General features: G+C 41.9%; 1 protein-coding gene across 1 annotated transcript in view; it reads left to right on the plus strand.

The window, feature by feature from the left end:
* MICU1 (mitochondrial calcium uptake 1) overlaps window positions 1–16,146 on the plus strand; it is a 245,732-nt gene that overhangs the window by 125,753 nt on the left and 103,833 nt on the right. The window contains exons 6-7 of the mRNA XM_088475745.1: window positions 521–635; window positions 12,574–12,656. Of these exons, the coding sequence (XP_088331871.1) occupies window positions 521–635; window positions 12,574–12,656 (198 nt within the window). The remainder of the gene's footprint in view (window positions 1–520; window positions 636–12,573; window positions 12,657–16,146) is intronic.

Raw genomic sequence — 16,146 nt, forward strand, 5'->3', positions numbered from 1 at the left:
GGTGGTGTTCTTGTTTTCTGTTCTACTCCTGGACATCTTCGTGCTTGTGACGTTCACACATCCTGCTCTTGCAAATGCATGACCTTTTGATTTTATGTTTGCAAGATAGTGTTTTTGTTTTCTTTTCTCCTTGTATATGGAGTGTGGTGTTTAGACATATACACGTGTATACCTATATTTTTCAGTAGTCTCCTAAATAGTCTGTATCAGTTTTTGGAGACGTATGTCCTCATTTAGTTTTCAAAGCTTTCGGAGTAGCTGTATTCCTTTAGGCCCTTAACGTAACCTAATTGAAAGTTTATTGTTTCCCATCATACTAGAGAAGTTGTGGTTACTATAAAAGATGAATATGACCATTGTAGCATATGCATGTCATTAAATATGGTTCAAATGCATGGTCTATTTGAAGACTTTGAAAACTAAAAGATGCTTTATCCAATATTGTGACAGAGGGTTAGCATGACACTGCATGAGAACTGTCTAATGCTTTCCTGTTTCTGTCCATATCAACATTCAATAGAAAATCTCGCAAGAACGAGAGAAGTTTGCCGATGAGGACAGTATATTCTTCACACTGGGTGAATGCGGACTTATCTCATTCTCAGATTATATTTTCCTTACTACAGTTCTTTCAAGTAAGTATGCCTAAAGTTCAAAAGTAAAAGTATACTAAAATAGTAATGGCTTGGTACACAAATAATTATTTATGCACATAAAGACCTCATGGGGCGAGAGTTAAGTCTCTGTAGATGTCTGAAATCGTTGCTCCATACATTACATTTACTAATTGGAAAAGGGGAATTACTACACCCTGGGGCTGATTCTAAGTCGCATGCAAAAGCGCACACAGCAGTGTTTATTGGCTGTTGCCTGTGTGCGACTTTATGCAGATGCCACTACAAACTCCTTAACAAATGATTGAAACATGTCTTGGTTTTGTCTGTTGCTACAAAAACTAAACTGTTAAAAAGAAATCCAGTAGATATTCAGGAGCGCTACATACTGTTTTTCTTTCAGCAACATAGGCACCTATGACCTACTGTCATGTTTAATTGTAAAACTGGGTTTTTTATAAAAAAAAAATTCAGCTAGGGGATGTGGGGTTTGGAGAGTTAGAAGGAGGAGTGGTAGGCTTGAATGAAGTGATGAATTTTAAGGCCGCAAAACTTTAAGCAAGTCTGATCGAGCTTAGGACAGACTACCAGAGGCTGGGAGTGGTGCTGGAGAAGTCCTGAAGGCAAGAGTGGAAAAAGGTGCTCAGGGAGAAGGAGAGGTGCCAGTCATTGGTAGAGTGGAGAGGTGCCAGTCATTGGTAGAGTGGAGTGGTGCCAGTCATTGGTAGAGTGGAGTGGTGCCAGTCATTGGTAGAGTAGAGTGGAGTGGGTGGGAGGGTGTGTGTGTGTGTTTGTAAAAGAGTGTGTATATATAGTGAGGAGAAGAGTGGTTGAGGACCTTGTAAGGAGAGGAGTTTGAGCTTAATTCTGTATAGGACAGGGAGCCATATTGGAGTGACTGTCAGAGGGGGGAAGCAGGTGTAGAGCGACAAGAGAGGAAAATGAAGTGAGCAGTCGTGTTAAGCATAGACTAAAGAATGGCAATCTGGGTAGACATTGGCTTCAGTTTTGGAGATGTTGGGGTATATTTACTAGAGCGCAGCTTTATAGAAGTGGAGATGATGCCCATAGCAACCAATAAGATTCTATTTATCATTTATCTAGCACCTTTTAGAAGATAATAGCTAGAATCTGAGTGGTTGCTATGAACTTTAATAAACCCGCACTTTAGTATATATACCCCATTGAGTTTAGGGAAGCATCGGGTTATCCAAGGGGAAATGGGTGACAGACAGCTGGTGGTGCAGGAGAGGATGGAAGGGGAGAGCGAGAGGTCAGGAAGAGAGATACATTTAGGTATTATCTATGTACAATTGGTGTTGGAGGCCAATGAAAGCTGATGAACTCTCCAACGAAAGACCTGTAGAGGTAGAAGTCTGTAAACCAATGCATAATTTGGTGGTGGTATATAGAGAATATTCATCATTCAGATCAGTCTCTGACCCTTCGGAGCTTAGGGGGGGTAACCTATTACCCACAGTAATTTACTGCACAAAAAAATAGACTTTTATCGCAATTATCAGGCTATCCAATTATAGCACTTTTTTTGTGCGGGAAATTACTGTTTCTCTTGTGAAAACACACAGGATCTGCGAAAAGTTGCAGACCGATGTACTTTTGTGGCACTGATCGCCTTAAAAGCTTTCTTTCGCCTGCGTGAGGCAGGCAAAACAAAACCCCAGTTAAATCCCGGCATTGGGGCTAATTGGATAGCCCCGTCGGCAGTAATTAGCGGCAAATTGCAGCTGATAATAGTATACCACCCGTAGAGTCTAAATTCCCTCCGCACTTAAGGGTCAATCCTATTAGGTGCGATGTGCCGTTGCAACAGCGTTTAAACGCCGGCAACGGCACTGCATCTCGCACCCTTCGCTACCCGACCCGAGCCTGGATTTGCATAATATTGCTCGGAGCCCTATGGGGCTGCGAGCAATATCAGGCGAGTCCAGGCTTCCATAAAGTGCGCCCACTGCTGCGCTGACTTGCACCAGCGAGATCATCGCAGCTAATAGGATTGACCCCATAGACACACACTCCCTAGGGTAAAGATATTTTGCATCCAATTCCCTTCTGGAAGCTTTTGGATTGTTGGAGGGATCTGAAGCACCCAGATGAAAATTTGCAGGAATAGAAGCAGAGCGAACATATAAGTTCCACACAGATAGCCTTGGTCGCACTCAAATTTAAGTCCCCAGCACTGAGAGGTGTCAGTGATGACCTCTCTGTCACCGTGCTGCCCAAGTTTAAGAAATAACAAAATGATTAACTAACTGTAAACTGGTTACAAAATAGTAATACAAAAATAATTGGCTTCTGCAAAACAGTAATATTTAAAACGTCATTGATCACTCAATATATTTTTGGCAGAACTTCATAGGTCTGCAGAAAAAAAAAAGAACATAAGTGATTGATGCAATAATACACATCTGTGACCTAAACTCACTTAGACACTGTGTTTATTATACTTGGATATAGTCGAGGGACAGATTTAGGAACAATTATTTATATCTTATAAAAGTAATGATGCATTAAGTAAAAAAAAATATATATATACCCAGAATTGAAAGATTTGCTAATAGACCAGATGTTCCCTGGGTAATTAAAACTGATGGCAGAAGGATTCTTTAGAACACTGCTGATTTTTTTTATGGTTTCTACAGTAAGAGTTTTCACTTGACAATCTCTTCTGCACATAAAATGGAAAACTAGAGTTAAATTGCTTTTTTGGGTGGAAAATCTATGTGCAAACGTGCCTATTTAAACACAGGAGACAGGTCTTCTTAACATTGATCTTTCAAAGTTATTGCTTAATGTAACTGAGTTTTGGGGACACCTTCTACATATCTTTAAGATGGCTTATGAAAAAGGTGCTGACATCAATATTAACCACATTTTCCAGTACAGTTTAAAATGTATCTGATTTGATTTTTCTGTGTTAAATAAGAAATAAATAGTACAGGAATCCCCTGCTTAGCGCTTTTAGTTGATCCTATAATTTACAGTGCAAAATGAAAAACTGCTAAATGAAAATACATTTCTCAATACAAATCAAATTAGTTTGTTCCTAAGGTATGCCCATGTCAGGAAGATCTGGTATATAGTATGCTGTTGGCTAATGCTTTACACTCCTTCGTAGATGGTTGAGGTGAGATCCACCATTGAGAATGTGTAGTACACGTATATAGTAGGGCTGGAATTGTCTGTTAACCTTCATCCAGGTCAGGTAGGAACACTGGGGCAGTACTGGGGGAAAGAGGAACTTGTTATAGATACATTTATGTAATCGCTAATGATTGGGCCTTTCTGTCTGTACTTGCCACCTGTGCAATTCTCATAGTCATTACTTTTTTTCGAAGCATTTTGAAGCCTTAATGTTTTACTTTTTAGATATTATAATAGACATATGCAGAGTGTCAAAGTAAAATGTAGGACCTGTGTAGAGAATGTTGGTTAATTTGGAGTCTGCTAGTTTGTTTCTGCTCTGGTGAAGTCTGAATTTCATGTAATGAGGTTGAGGAAGATGGGACATTATTAGATTTTCCAGCATTTGTTAAAATGACATCATGTTTTCTGGTAGAAATGGGTTTAATAGTCCACCACAGTACAATAATGGGTTTTATTTGCTCTCTATGATTAGCTGTACACTGTCTTTGGGGGAAATTCAATACAATCGTTCATGCTACAGAAATCCGCAAAAAGTCAGGCTTTTGGGCAGTGTGCCCATTAATTTGCACGAGTTCAGCCACTTTACACACCTAAACCTGGTGCATTTGGGCACTACATGTGCGATATGTAATGGACTGCCACGGTACTTCACCTATTGGCAAAATAATTGATTATTGCCCGTTGGATGCCCATTACTTACAGGCGTGAGAAAACCATTGAATATACTCCTTTCACTTTATTCCCATTTTTAATAAATTGTGAGTTTTATGCCTAACAAATATTTCTTCTTCAGAGTCCATAGGGTCCACAGGATCTACCTTGGGATATGTAGTTGGAGTGATTCAAATCCACTTGTGGCATGTCACCCTGCACTGTGTGTACTGTAAGGACATATTAGTCACTAGGATAAATACGGTAACTAGACTCACAGCAGTTTTAAGACACGTTGCATGAATATCTGTTAAAGTGCCGTGAGTATAGTAGTTACAACATAGATAGTATTAAAGAGATAATTTATGTGATACAGATCTATTTTTTATAAAGCCCAAGGTGCATTCTTTATATCATCTTTTGTTCTCAGAGTAGATTTATGCCAGATAATAAGAGTTATGGTATAACATACCTTTGTTAACTCTTTTTCTTCGAGGTCCACAGGATCTACTTTGGGGTATGTAGTTGGAGCAATCCAATGCACCAAACAGCTACAGCTTTGGAGCTCCCAGCATGCACTGGTCCTCCTCCCTATATACCCCGCCCTCAACCACAGACATTCAGTTTTTTGTTTGGTGCGCGGCAATACCAGTCGCACCTGTGTTACAGCGGGACTGCTTAGGCAGTCCCAGGCTTTATTATTTTTTTGTTTTACCTTAGTTTTGTTTTTTGAACTTCAGAGTGTAGCGGTACCAGCACCGATAATGACACAGTACCGCAACTCCTACCTCCGCCGATGCGAAACACCAGTACCGCTATACGCCCTGAGGTTTTCGGCAGGCCTCAGCGTGGCTTAGCTTGCGGCTTTTGCTGAGATCCAGACTGCAATCGGGTCACGGAGATGTCAGGTAAGTGATTCCTCACGGGAAATCGTGCGCTGCAGTCCAGGCCTTCGGTGTTGAGACGCATCGGAGGCGGCTGCTGGTGAAGGCCTCGTTTAACGTGTCCTCACTAAGGCGCCGAGGCCATATCGTCTGTCGCCAGGGACGGGTGGTAAGACTCACTAGAGCGCACTAGTCAATGACTTGCTACTGTGAGGTCAGTGTACCCGGCCGTCAAAATCGCAGCCTAGGGCAGACAGGAGCTCCCACGGCCACTCCTCCCCCCCCAGACGCAAACTTCCGGGTACGGATTCCCATGTCTGGTTTACTATATCTGACCACCTCGTGTATTGAGACACTCGCAGTTAGCGTTTGTGTGTGTGTACTGCTGAAGCTGTTTGTCTTAGAGGTATTGGTCTGTCTTTCTGTATACCTCTCCCTTGGGTCTGGTATATAGCACTCTACATCCTACCACAACCCCCTCGGGGCTGGTTAGTTGATACAGAGTCCATTTACAATAGCAATTGTGCGTATTTATGCATTGTATGTGACTGTATATGCTAGCTGCTGTATTTATACTGCTGTTTTTTGAAACTGTCAGATATGCCTATCACTGTGTTTCTCTCCATCCCTCTGAAGAGGTGTGTGGGTTTTTTTCACTGATAAAGGTCACATTGCATTTATACTGTACACCTTATACCATTTACACATTTGTCATGTCTGGAGGTAAAGGTGAGAAGGATGAACTGCCAGTGCATGTACATGTAAGTCCTGTTTTGCAGGCCTGTCTGAGCAGGATTTTATACTGGATGGATTGTGTAGCAATTGTTGTAAACAGCCATCTGGTACACTTTCACCATCACTAGAGCCACCCTGGGTGGCCATTTTGTCTCAGGTTTTGTCATACTTAGTATACAAGGCTGCAGAAGCACAGGCTCCTGCTGTGGCAGTATTACCTCATGCTATGTGGTGTTCACTGCATGTGTATCCTTCTATGTGTATGCCCCCAATGAAGTCCTGTTTGGTTAATTCTACTGCTCAGTCTAGTCAGAGTATACCGCCATCTATAAAAACAAAAGGACTCGGCGCTAGCAGTGGTGTATAAGAAAAGAGTGTCAAGAATTGCTGCACACCTATACGAGAAGCTTTGCCAAACTTCTCACAATAGAAATAACAAAAGAAAACTTATAAGGTGGCGCTTACGACACAAGGCAACACAATAATACAATCATTTGTTTTAAGCACAATAACACATTAAAAAACAATCTTAAAGCATAGTAATCAACCATGTACATGAAAATCTACCCATCAGATAAACGGTTAAAAGGTTTCATGTGAGAATCAAGGGATATCTTTAGTTAGCACGAAATTCTAAACAATCTGTACTGATGTGTCAGGATAATAGCAATTGCAGTTTATGTGGCTATATTATATCAACTGCAATTGCTATTATCCTGACACATCAGTATGTTTTAAGATTGTATTTTATTGTGATTAAAACAAATTATTGTATGATTATATTGCCTTGTGTCGATTAAGCGCCACCTTATACGTTTTCTTTTGTTATGCCGCCGGCTATAGCCTCTCAGGTCAAATGCAAGAAGCAGCTGTGTATATGGGTGAATCGGTTATTGACGCAGGTATCTTGGCTTCTAGGGTCTCTGCAAACTTGTTTGCAGCCCGAACATCCCTTTTGCTAAAGACCTGGAAGGCGGATGCAGGGTCCTAGAAGGTTCTCGAATCCTTGCCTTTTGCGGGGAAGGTACTGTGTTTGGACCAGAGCTGGATCACATACTGACGACTTTGGTAACACCGAAATCTGCTTATTGCCATCCACGGCTACCTCTAAATTTAGGCAGTCGTCCTTTCGCCCAAAGGGTGGAGCAAGGAACCAGTCTTCCTCCAGACAGTCATTCCTACAGGAAACAGCAGCCCAAGAAATTTTGGTCAACCAAATGTCCTGCTTCCAGGCCAGACGGTAAGCCTACTGTCTGATGGGGCGGGCCTCACCCTGGAGGATATCAGGGTTGCAGGCCGACTTCTACAGTTTGCCCAGGCCTGGCATCAGACGACTACGGATGCCTGGGTTCGGGAGCTGCTCTCTCATGGCTATGCAATCACGTTCCTGAGGCATCCCATTCAGAGGTTTGTTGGTACAGCCCTGCCTTTAGACCTGGTCAGAGCTTCGGCCTACAGGGAGGCTATTGGGGCACTCCTGAAGTCAGGAGTCATAGTCCCCGTCCCTGTGATGCAACAGGGAAGGGGTTATTATTCAAATTTATTTTTGATTCAAAAACCAAATGGGTCACATCGCCCTATCATGAATCTGAAATCTCTCAACAGATTCATCAGGGTGCCCAAATTCCGTATGGAAACCCTTCGGTCAATTATGCTGGCGATGGAGCTGGGAGATTTCATGGTATCCCTGGACATATAAGATGCATATCTGCATGTTCCGATTGCACAATCCCACCAAGGCTTTCTGAGATTGGCGGTAGATCAGCAACATTACCAATTTCAGGCTATACCCTTCGGTCTAGCCACAGCCCTTCGGTTGTTTACCAAGATAATGGCAGTCATGACGGCTCGTCTCAGACGACAGGGAGTCAGGATACTGCCATATTTGGATGATCTCCTGATATTAGCACCATCTCAGGAGATGTTACAATGTCATCTGCAGATGACTATTGTCTGCTTTACAAGAGCAAGGCTGGGTATTTAATTGGAAAAAGTCATCTCTTTCTCCAACTCAGCAGATGGTGCACTTGATGGCGTTGCTGGACACTCTGGGACAGAGGATTCTTCTACCAGAAAACAAGATTGTGGCACTATAGTCTCGTGTGCGCAGTCTTCTCTGCATGCAAAGAGTGTTGGTACACTTGGCAATGCAGGTGCTGGGCTCCATGGTATCCACATTTGACATGGTGGCCTATGCCCAGTTCCACTCCAGGTCCCTGCAACAATGGATCCTGGCTCTCCCACCTCTGGTGGCTGGAGACGACTCATTTAAACAAAGGTCGTCCGTTATGGGTACCGGATTGGGTACTTCTCACCACGAACGCAAGTCTGTGAGGATGGGGAGCGGTGACAGGTCACCACACCTTCCAGGCAAGGTTGGATGGTTCAGGAAAGTCACTTACCAATAAATATCTTGGAGCTTCATACTGGCACAGGACCTCCTACAGGGCAGGCCTGTCCAGGTTCAGTTTGACAACGCGACAGCAGTGGCCTACATCAATCATCATGGAGGCACACGAAGTCTGGCTGCCATGAAGGAAGTGGCAGAATGCCATCTTCCAGCAATCTCGACAATATTCATCCCAGGAGTTCTCAACTGGGAAGCGGACTTCCTAAGTCACCAGGAAATACACACCGGAGAATGGGCTCTTAATCCTGTCGTCTTTCAACGCCTAGTGGACAAGTAGGGAATGCCGGACTTAGACCTCATGGTGTCATGTCACAACCACAAGGTCCCCAGGTACGGGTCCAGAACAAGGGACCCCTCAGCCACCTTCATGGATGCTTTGGTGGTGAGGTGGGACTTTAGGTTGACATACCTGTTTCCTCCAATCTCCCTCCTCCCACGAGTCGTCAAAGTCCAAGCAGGAAGGCAGCAGGATAATACTAATGGCCCCTGCAGGAGGCATTGGTTCTCCGATCTGACATGTCTATCCATAGACAGTCCACTCCCACTGCCTCTTCGCCCGGACCTGCTAGTGCAGGGTCCCTGCCTATATCAGGATTAACCTCGGCTGGCTTTGACGGCATGGCTCTTGAGTCTTCCATCTTAATGGCCAATGGTTTTTCTGCCTCTGTGATCCAGACGATGCTGAAGGCAAGGAAGCCTGCTTCCGCCCGCATCTATCACAGAATTTGGCATTCATATTTTCTTTGGTGCTCTCTCAGAAAATATGATCCGAAGGTTTTCAAGGTCTCAAGAGTACTTGGTTTTTTCCAGACTGGATTAGACTTAGGTCTTCGCCTGGCAACCTTGAGAGTCCAGGTTTCTGCATTGTCCGTTTCGTTCCAGTGCAGAATTGCCCCTCTGCTGGATGTTAGAATATTCTTATAGGAGGTTCTTCGGCTATAACCTCCATTTCTCCCTCCGGTGGCACTGTGGGATTTATCCTTGGTTCTCAGGGCACTACAAACGAGGCTGTCCAGCAAACAGACTTTGGCTCGCTGGCTGCGTACAATTATTTCTCAGGTCTATACACAGGCTGATCTCCTTGTCTCAAACAAGGTGACAGCACATTCTACTCGGTCGGTGGGACTATCATGGGCAGTTAGACATGGCGCCTCGGCTGAACAGCTGTGCAAGGTAGCCACTTGGTCTTCCGTCCATACTTTTATCAAATTATCAAATTTGATACTTTCGCCTCCCAGGATGCTTCCTTTGGGTGGCGGATTCTCCTTTCTGCGCAGGAGCGTCCCCACCCTTAACGGAACTGCTTTAGGACGTCCCGAAGGTAGATCCTGTGGACCCTATGGACCCTGAAGAAGAAAATAAGAGTTATGGTATAACATACCTTTGTTCCGGGGTCGGGAATAACATAGCCTATGTTAAATTCCTTGCTGGGATTACGCTGTCGGGAAGCTTTTGACCGCATACCCTTTAACTCCTTTTCTTTGAAGTCCATTGGGTCCACAGGGCACCCACCCTGACGCACCTGGCCTCAGTTGGGATCTGTTCTTTAGCCTTTTTGAATCACTGATTCCCTCTTCGTATGCTGAGTTGTTCTTGCATACATTGTACTTCCTTCTCCACTTTCCGTCTATTGTCGTTAGGTTTGTTTACAAACTGAATGGCTGTGGGCAGGGGAATATAGGGAGGAGGTCCAGTGCATGCTGGGAACTCAAAAGCTGTAGCTGTTTGGTGCATTGGATTGCTCTAACTACATACCCCAAGGTAGATCCTGTGGACCCTATAGACCTCGAAGAAAAAGAGTTAACGAAGGTATGTTATACCATAACTCTTATTATCTAGCATAAATCTACTCCGAGAACAAAAGGTGATATAAAGAATGCACGTTGGTCTTTATAAAAAAAAAATAGGTCTGTATCATATAAATTATCTTTTTAATACTATCTATGTTGTAACTACTATACTCACGGCACTTTAACAGATATTCATGCAACGTGTCTTAAAACTGCTGTGAGTATAGTAACCATATTTATCCTAGTGACTAATAGGTACAGTACACAGAGTACAGGGTGACATGCCATGTGTACGTACCCTTAGTATCAAAATGAGCGCAACAAATCGTGTTTGAGGAAAAACGAATCTGTCCATATATTGTTGTGATAGTGTGGTGTAGTTATTGGCTTTTTAAAACACAGCCAGGGGCTAGACAGCAAGCTAAAACCACTAAAAGGAAATAGCTATCCAGCAACAATAAACATCTCATACTGTAGCTGAGCATTTAAACTGGCCGCACAAATTTACATATTACTACTTGATTTATAAAGTAATAGTAAGAGTGTAGCACTGCTCAATATGGATGATAGTAACCATACAGTATTTGATTATTTAGTGACTCTACAGAGAAAAACACTGGAGAGCAGATATTGGCTGAATTTATTTGGCCAAACAGCTTGGCTACATAACCTGTTGTGTTTGAGAGGAACTTCCATCATACTATCCTGGCCCTTTGTACACTAACAGTGAGATATTGCTACTGTACCTCAGAAAATATAAAATGGTCGCAAATTATGCAGTCTAAAAGGTACAGAGACTGTATCAGGGTTGGGTCAGCCAGATTGCTGAAGCATCCGTATTTATATTATATGCCAACCCCACTTGTGGCTTATCTAGCATTTAAGCTAGGCTTTGTAATCGCTAAACAATGACTGGTGAGCAGTGTTCCAAACCAATCATCGTAACCTGATTTCTGCTACTCTAACATGTCTTAATATTAAGCTTGCTTCATGATATATACATGATTGTATTTTTTATAAGGGTGCTTGAGTACTCTTATGTCACTGCTAATGGTTCAAATTCATGTTCTGGCTCTAACAATCATGCAATCTGTGTGGTTGTAATGGTTTGGGTGTGGGATCCCGGTGGTCGGGGTGCCGCCGGTCAGTATATAGAGAGTGGCATCCTGACCGTCAGAATCCCGACACCATCAGGTAAGTAGCCTAACGTCGCTAACCCTTACCCCCTCCCTGGTGCCTGAACCTAACCCCCCCCCAGTGCCTAAACCCGACCTCCCCCTACCTGTACCCTTAACCTAACCCACCCCACCTTAGTGCCCAACTGACCCCCTAGTGCCTAATCTTTAATGCTAACACTCCCCCCTAACCCCCAATACCTTTGGGATGCCGGCGGTCGGGATACTGGAGCCGGCATCCCACACTCCGGGATGCTGACTACCTCCCATTGTAGTAGTGAGACTGTCTCTTTAGACTTGCATATGCTGTTCAGGACAACCATTCCTATACTTAGGTGGCCAAACAAGGTTGAAACAGAATGGGTGTAGGAGGGTGTTCTGTGTTGGCATAATCTTATGTAATGTTCTATAACCCAACATGTAGGGCTGTGACTTAGTGGTGTTTATATAAATGACATTTCCTAGAAGCATGTTCACCTTTTTGGAGTGGCCTTTTTTTTAGGATTAAATATTCCTACAAGATGCGTGGCCGGCTTAAGCCATCTGTAACTCCTCTGGCTGTGGTGTAACGGGCATGCTTGGTCCTTTTATTTCCACCCCAGGCTGGATTAAGCTTTGTGGAGTTCAAGGGCAAGCAACTTGTGGGGGCCCCTAATAATATAATTGTCAATACGCTATGCTGGCAATGTTATTAAAAAGTATGTGTACATACTCCCAGCATCATAGTTCACATTATGCAACATAAACCCCAGTTCACATATGCCATAATGCCCCTTATACTGGTGATGTTGCCAAGTGTGGGAGCCCCCCAGTGTGTGGTGTCCCTGCTTCCACCATAGTTGTAGAGCTGTAAGCCTTTAGCCAACGCTGTTAAACAGGGTCCAAATAAATACAAGCTATGCAATTCTGTTTTGGTTTCAAAGTATAAAATGATGTGCAAAATAGATTTAGTAATGTATTAGGCAGTGTTCTCCAAATGTTACTAAACAAGTAAATTGAGAAAAGTAATAGTGATAGAGGAGTTGCGTATGTATGACCAGTTTATTGTTCTGTTCATGCAGTTTTTCCACTTGCACCTTATTATATTTTGTTCAATAGTGGCATGAAGGTAGCGGCCAGTTAATATTGTTTTCTGTTTCTGTTCTTTAGCTCCTCAAAGAAACTTTGAGATTGCTTTCAAAATGTTTGATCTGAATGGAGACGGGGAAGTGGACATGGAAGAGTTTGAGCAGGTGAGGGTCAAGGTTTCACATCTTAATATATATAAAATGGAGTGGATGTCTAAAAATGTTTCACCCACTTCCAGAAGACCTTGAAAGTTGGAATTTGATGCACAGGTAGGTTTTAATTCATAATTGACAGTCACTATCTGAAACTTTTAGGGGAGCTTATATCTGATTATACAGAGCATTTGTTTTTGTTTTTCTTGTAGTATATGCATCCACTATTAAAAAAACAGCAACAAAAAAAACCTCACATGATGTCTCATGTATATCAAAAAAAGCTAAAACTAGCACACAAAAATATAATACATGCAGGAGCAATAAAGAAAGCACATCTCAGAGCCAATAGTGCATTCACAATTAGGCAATCAGACATGAATCTTTGGAACTTTCTACCATACTGTTAATCATTGTGTATTTACACCTACAGACATGGACACATTTGTTTGTGTCCTTCCACAAAAAAACACACCCATATTTTTCTCTGAAATAATTGAAACTGACAAAAGTAACTAGCATTCATCATTGTTTATTCCATATTTAATAGAAATCAGACTTTGCATTTGGTTTTTGTTTTAACGGAATAATAAAACAAATGAAAATGGCATAGACAAAAATTATTTGGCCATAACCTAATATTTTGAACCTTTTTTTGAGACAATTGCTGCAATCAAGCGATTTCTGTAGCTCTCACTGAGACTTCTGCACCTGTCAGCAGGCACTTTGGTCCACTCTTCTTGAGCAACCTACCCCAGCTGTCTCAGGTTTCATGGTTCCTTCTCCAGACTACATGTTTAAGCTCTTTCCGTAGATGTTCAAAAGGATTCAGATCAGGGCTCATAGATGGCCACTTGAGAATAGTCCAAAGTTTTGTTCTTATTCATTCTTGGCTGCTATTAGCTGTGATTTTTGGGTCATTATACTATTGCAGGACCTGTGACAGAGACAGAGTTTTTTCACACTGGACAATATGTTTCGCTCCAGAATGGCCTTATAGTCTTCAGATTTAATTGTTCCCTGCACAGAGTAAAGTAAAGCCAGACGCTGCAAAGTAGTCCCACATCATAATTGAGTTTGAGTAGGTATGTTGGTCTTTTCTTTGAAAGTTTAATCTGTTTCATCTGTGAACAAAGAGCTGATGTGACTTGCCAGAATTCTCCAGTTGTGACTCCAAAAGACATTCTCACAGAAGCATTGTGGCTTGTCAATATGCATTTTAGCAAATTCCAGTCTGGCTTTTTTTTATGTTGTTTTTTTCAAAAGTGGAATCCTCCCGGGTCTCGTTCCATAGTTCCCACTATCGCTCACAAAATGTCTGATGGTGCGACCAGACACTGACATAACTTAACCTTGGAGTTCAGCATGCATCTCTCTGAATGGTTTCCTTTTCTACTATTCTCACTATCCTTCTGTTTAATCTGGGGTCGATTTTCCTCTTGTGGTCGCATCCAGGAAGGTTGGCTACAGTCTCATGGACTTTAAACTACTTAATATTTGCAACTGTAGTCATAGGAGCATCAAGTTGCTTGGAGATGGTCTTATAATTTTTACCTTTTAACATGCTTGTCTAGAATATCTTTCTAATCTCCTCAGATAACTCTCTCCTTTGCTTACTCTGATTCATATCCACATGATGATACCAAACAGCAGAGTGACTGTTTTTCTACATTTAAATAGGCTGAATGACTGAAGATGTGTGATGTGAATTCAAAAAAGTATTTCGTTTAAAATATCACTATAATCCAATATTGTTGTATTATCTTTTCTAAAAGGTACCAACAAATCTGTCCAGGCCATTTTAGAATATCTTTGGAGAATAAGCAATAATTGATCTCTCTTCAGTTTCTTTGCTTTATTTTATTACATACTAAAAGACATGCAAGTATACATGACAAAATATTTTTTTATTTCATCACTTTTTAGGAGGAATAAACCATTGTTTCAATGAGCTGTAAATTTACCAACAAATTTGTCCACTACTGTATATGCACCTGTTTGCTTGTCAGCATCTGTTCAGTTATGTGAGTACTACCTTACGGTACTTGGCCTGCTATAGAACACTCTTTCGCCCTGTCCGACCTCTCCCGGCTGCTGTCAGTTAGAAGTAATCTAAATCTCACAAACCTACATAGCAGCGTGTGAGTTTCTTTGCTTTTCTAGGCAAGCGCAGAGTGAATTTACATAATTTACGCTAAACAAACTAGTAATTCTCACTCAGCCTCAGCCCCGCATTTTATTTATTGCTGGAACTGTATGCAGATATGACCTCTTACTGTCTAAGCTTATTTTAAACTAGACGTGACATCAAAATAATGCTCAAATTAACATTGGTCATACATTTCACAGCATGTATTCAAATATAGCTGAGTACTTTCATACCAAAGAAAAACCCATACATTTATGGTTAATCAGTTAATTTAAATATTGTGTAATGTTTAACACCAAGAATGGGACCATCCATGGACAGTGCATTGAATGAGGACTCAAGTCAACAACCTTTGGGAATTCCTCACAAATCCAGGATCGCCTCCACCAAGATTGATGTCGAAGACTGGATCCCACGTTATACTGCAGTGGAGCATCAATGGCCGCAACTCTGCAATAGAACTCAACTGGAAGTGCAAGGCTTGAAACCATACTTCATAGAGGCCACCATATTAACCTGTTGTGCCAAGAAGCTTAATGTCTTCATACCATACATATTACTCCTGCCCAGCAAGTTTGTGTCTACAGTAATTCAAGCTGTATTTTGTTATAGTCATTAACGAGTGTTGCTTGCTCAGTAACCAGCAACAAAGAAAACATCTACTCCCGACCTTTACCAGAAGAACTTGTTCACTGTCTTGATGACTTATCCAACTTGTTTTTAGCTTAAGTTTCTTCACTGATTCTGGAACATTAATTTTAAGGATACATTGAGATTTAATTGAATCTATTTTTCCTTCCACCTTACACAGTATTTCCTGTGCCACAATAGTTGCCACACAATCCCAGACCATATTAGACCCAGCTCCATGTTTAATGGCTGTCAATGTGTTTATTTCTTCAAATATTTCTCCTGTTTTTCTCCAAGTATTTATTGTCGTTGTTTCATCGGTATTCCAAAAAGCTTCTGGCTAATTCAGTTATTGGCTTCAATCTTGAGACATTTGTGGCAAAATCGTAGTAGAGGTTTCCTTCTGATAACTCTTCCATGCAGATGAGGATCCCTGTCAGATATTTTTATGGTTCTTCCAGATCTTACCTTCGCGATGGAAATTTCAAGCTGAAAGTACTTAAATATATATTTGATTTTATAGCCGTGCATTATAACAATTGATTGATTGTTTCTTTTTCAGTACTGAATCGGCTGTATAGGACAGATAACAATTGGAAAATGTAGGCAAAGTCCTCGGTGGTCGGAATGGTTTTCACTTGGCTTCATTTAAGTTTGAACAAGTAGAAATAATCCTGTGGTTGGTTATTCCTGTATTACAGTGGTTCTCAAACTCTCTCCCCG

The sequence above is a fragment of the Taudactylus pleione genome, unplaced genomic scaffold, assembly GCF_031769625.1.
Source record: "Taudactylus pleione unplaced genomic scaffold, aTauple2 ptg000016l, whole genome shotgun sequence".
NCBI lineage: Eukaryota > Metazoa > Chordata > Amphibia > Anura > Myobatrachidae > Taudactylus > Taudactylus pleione.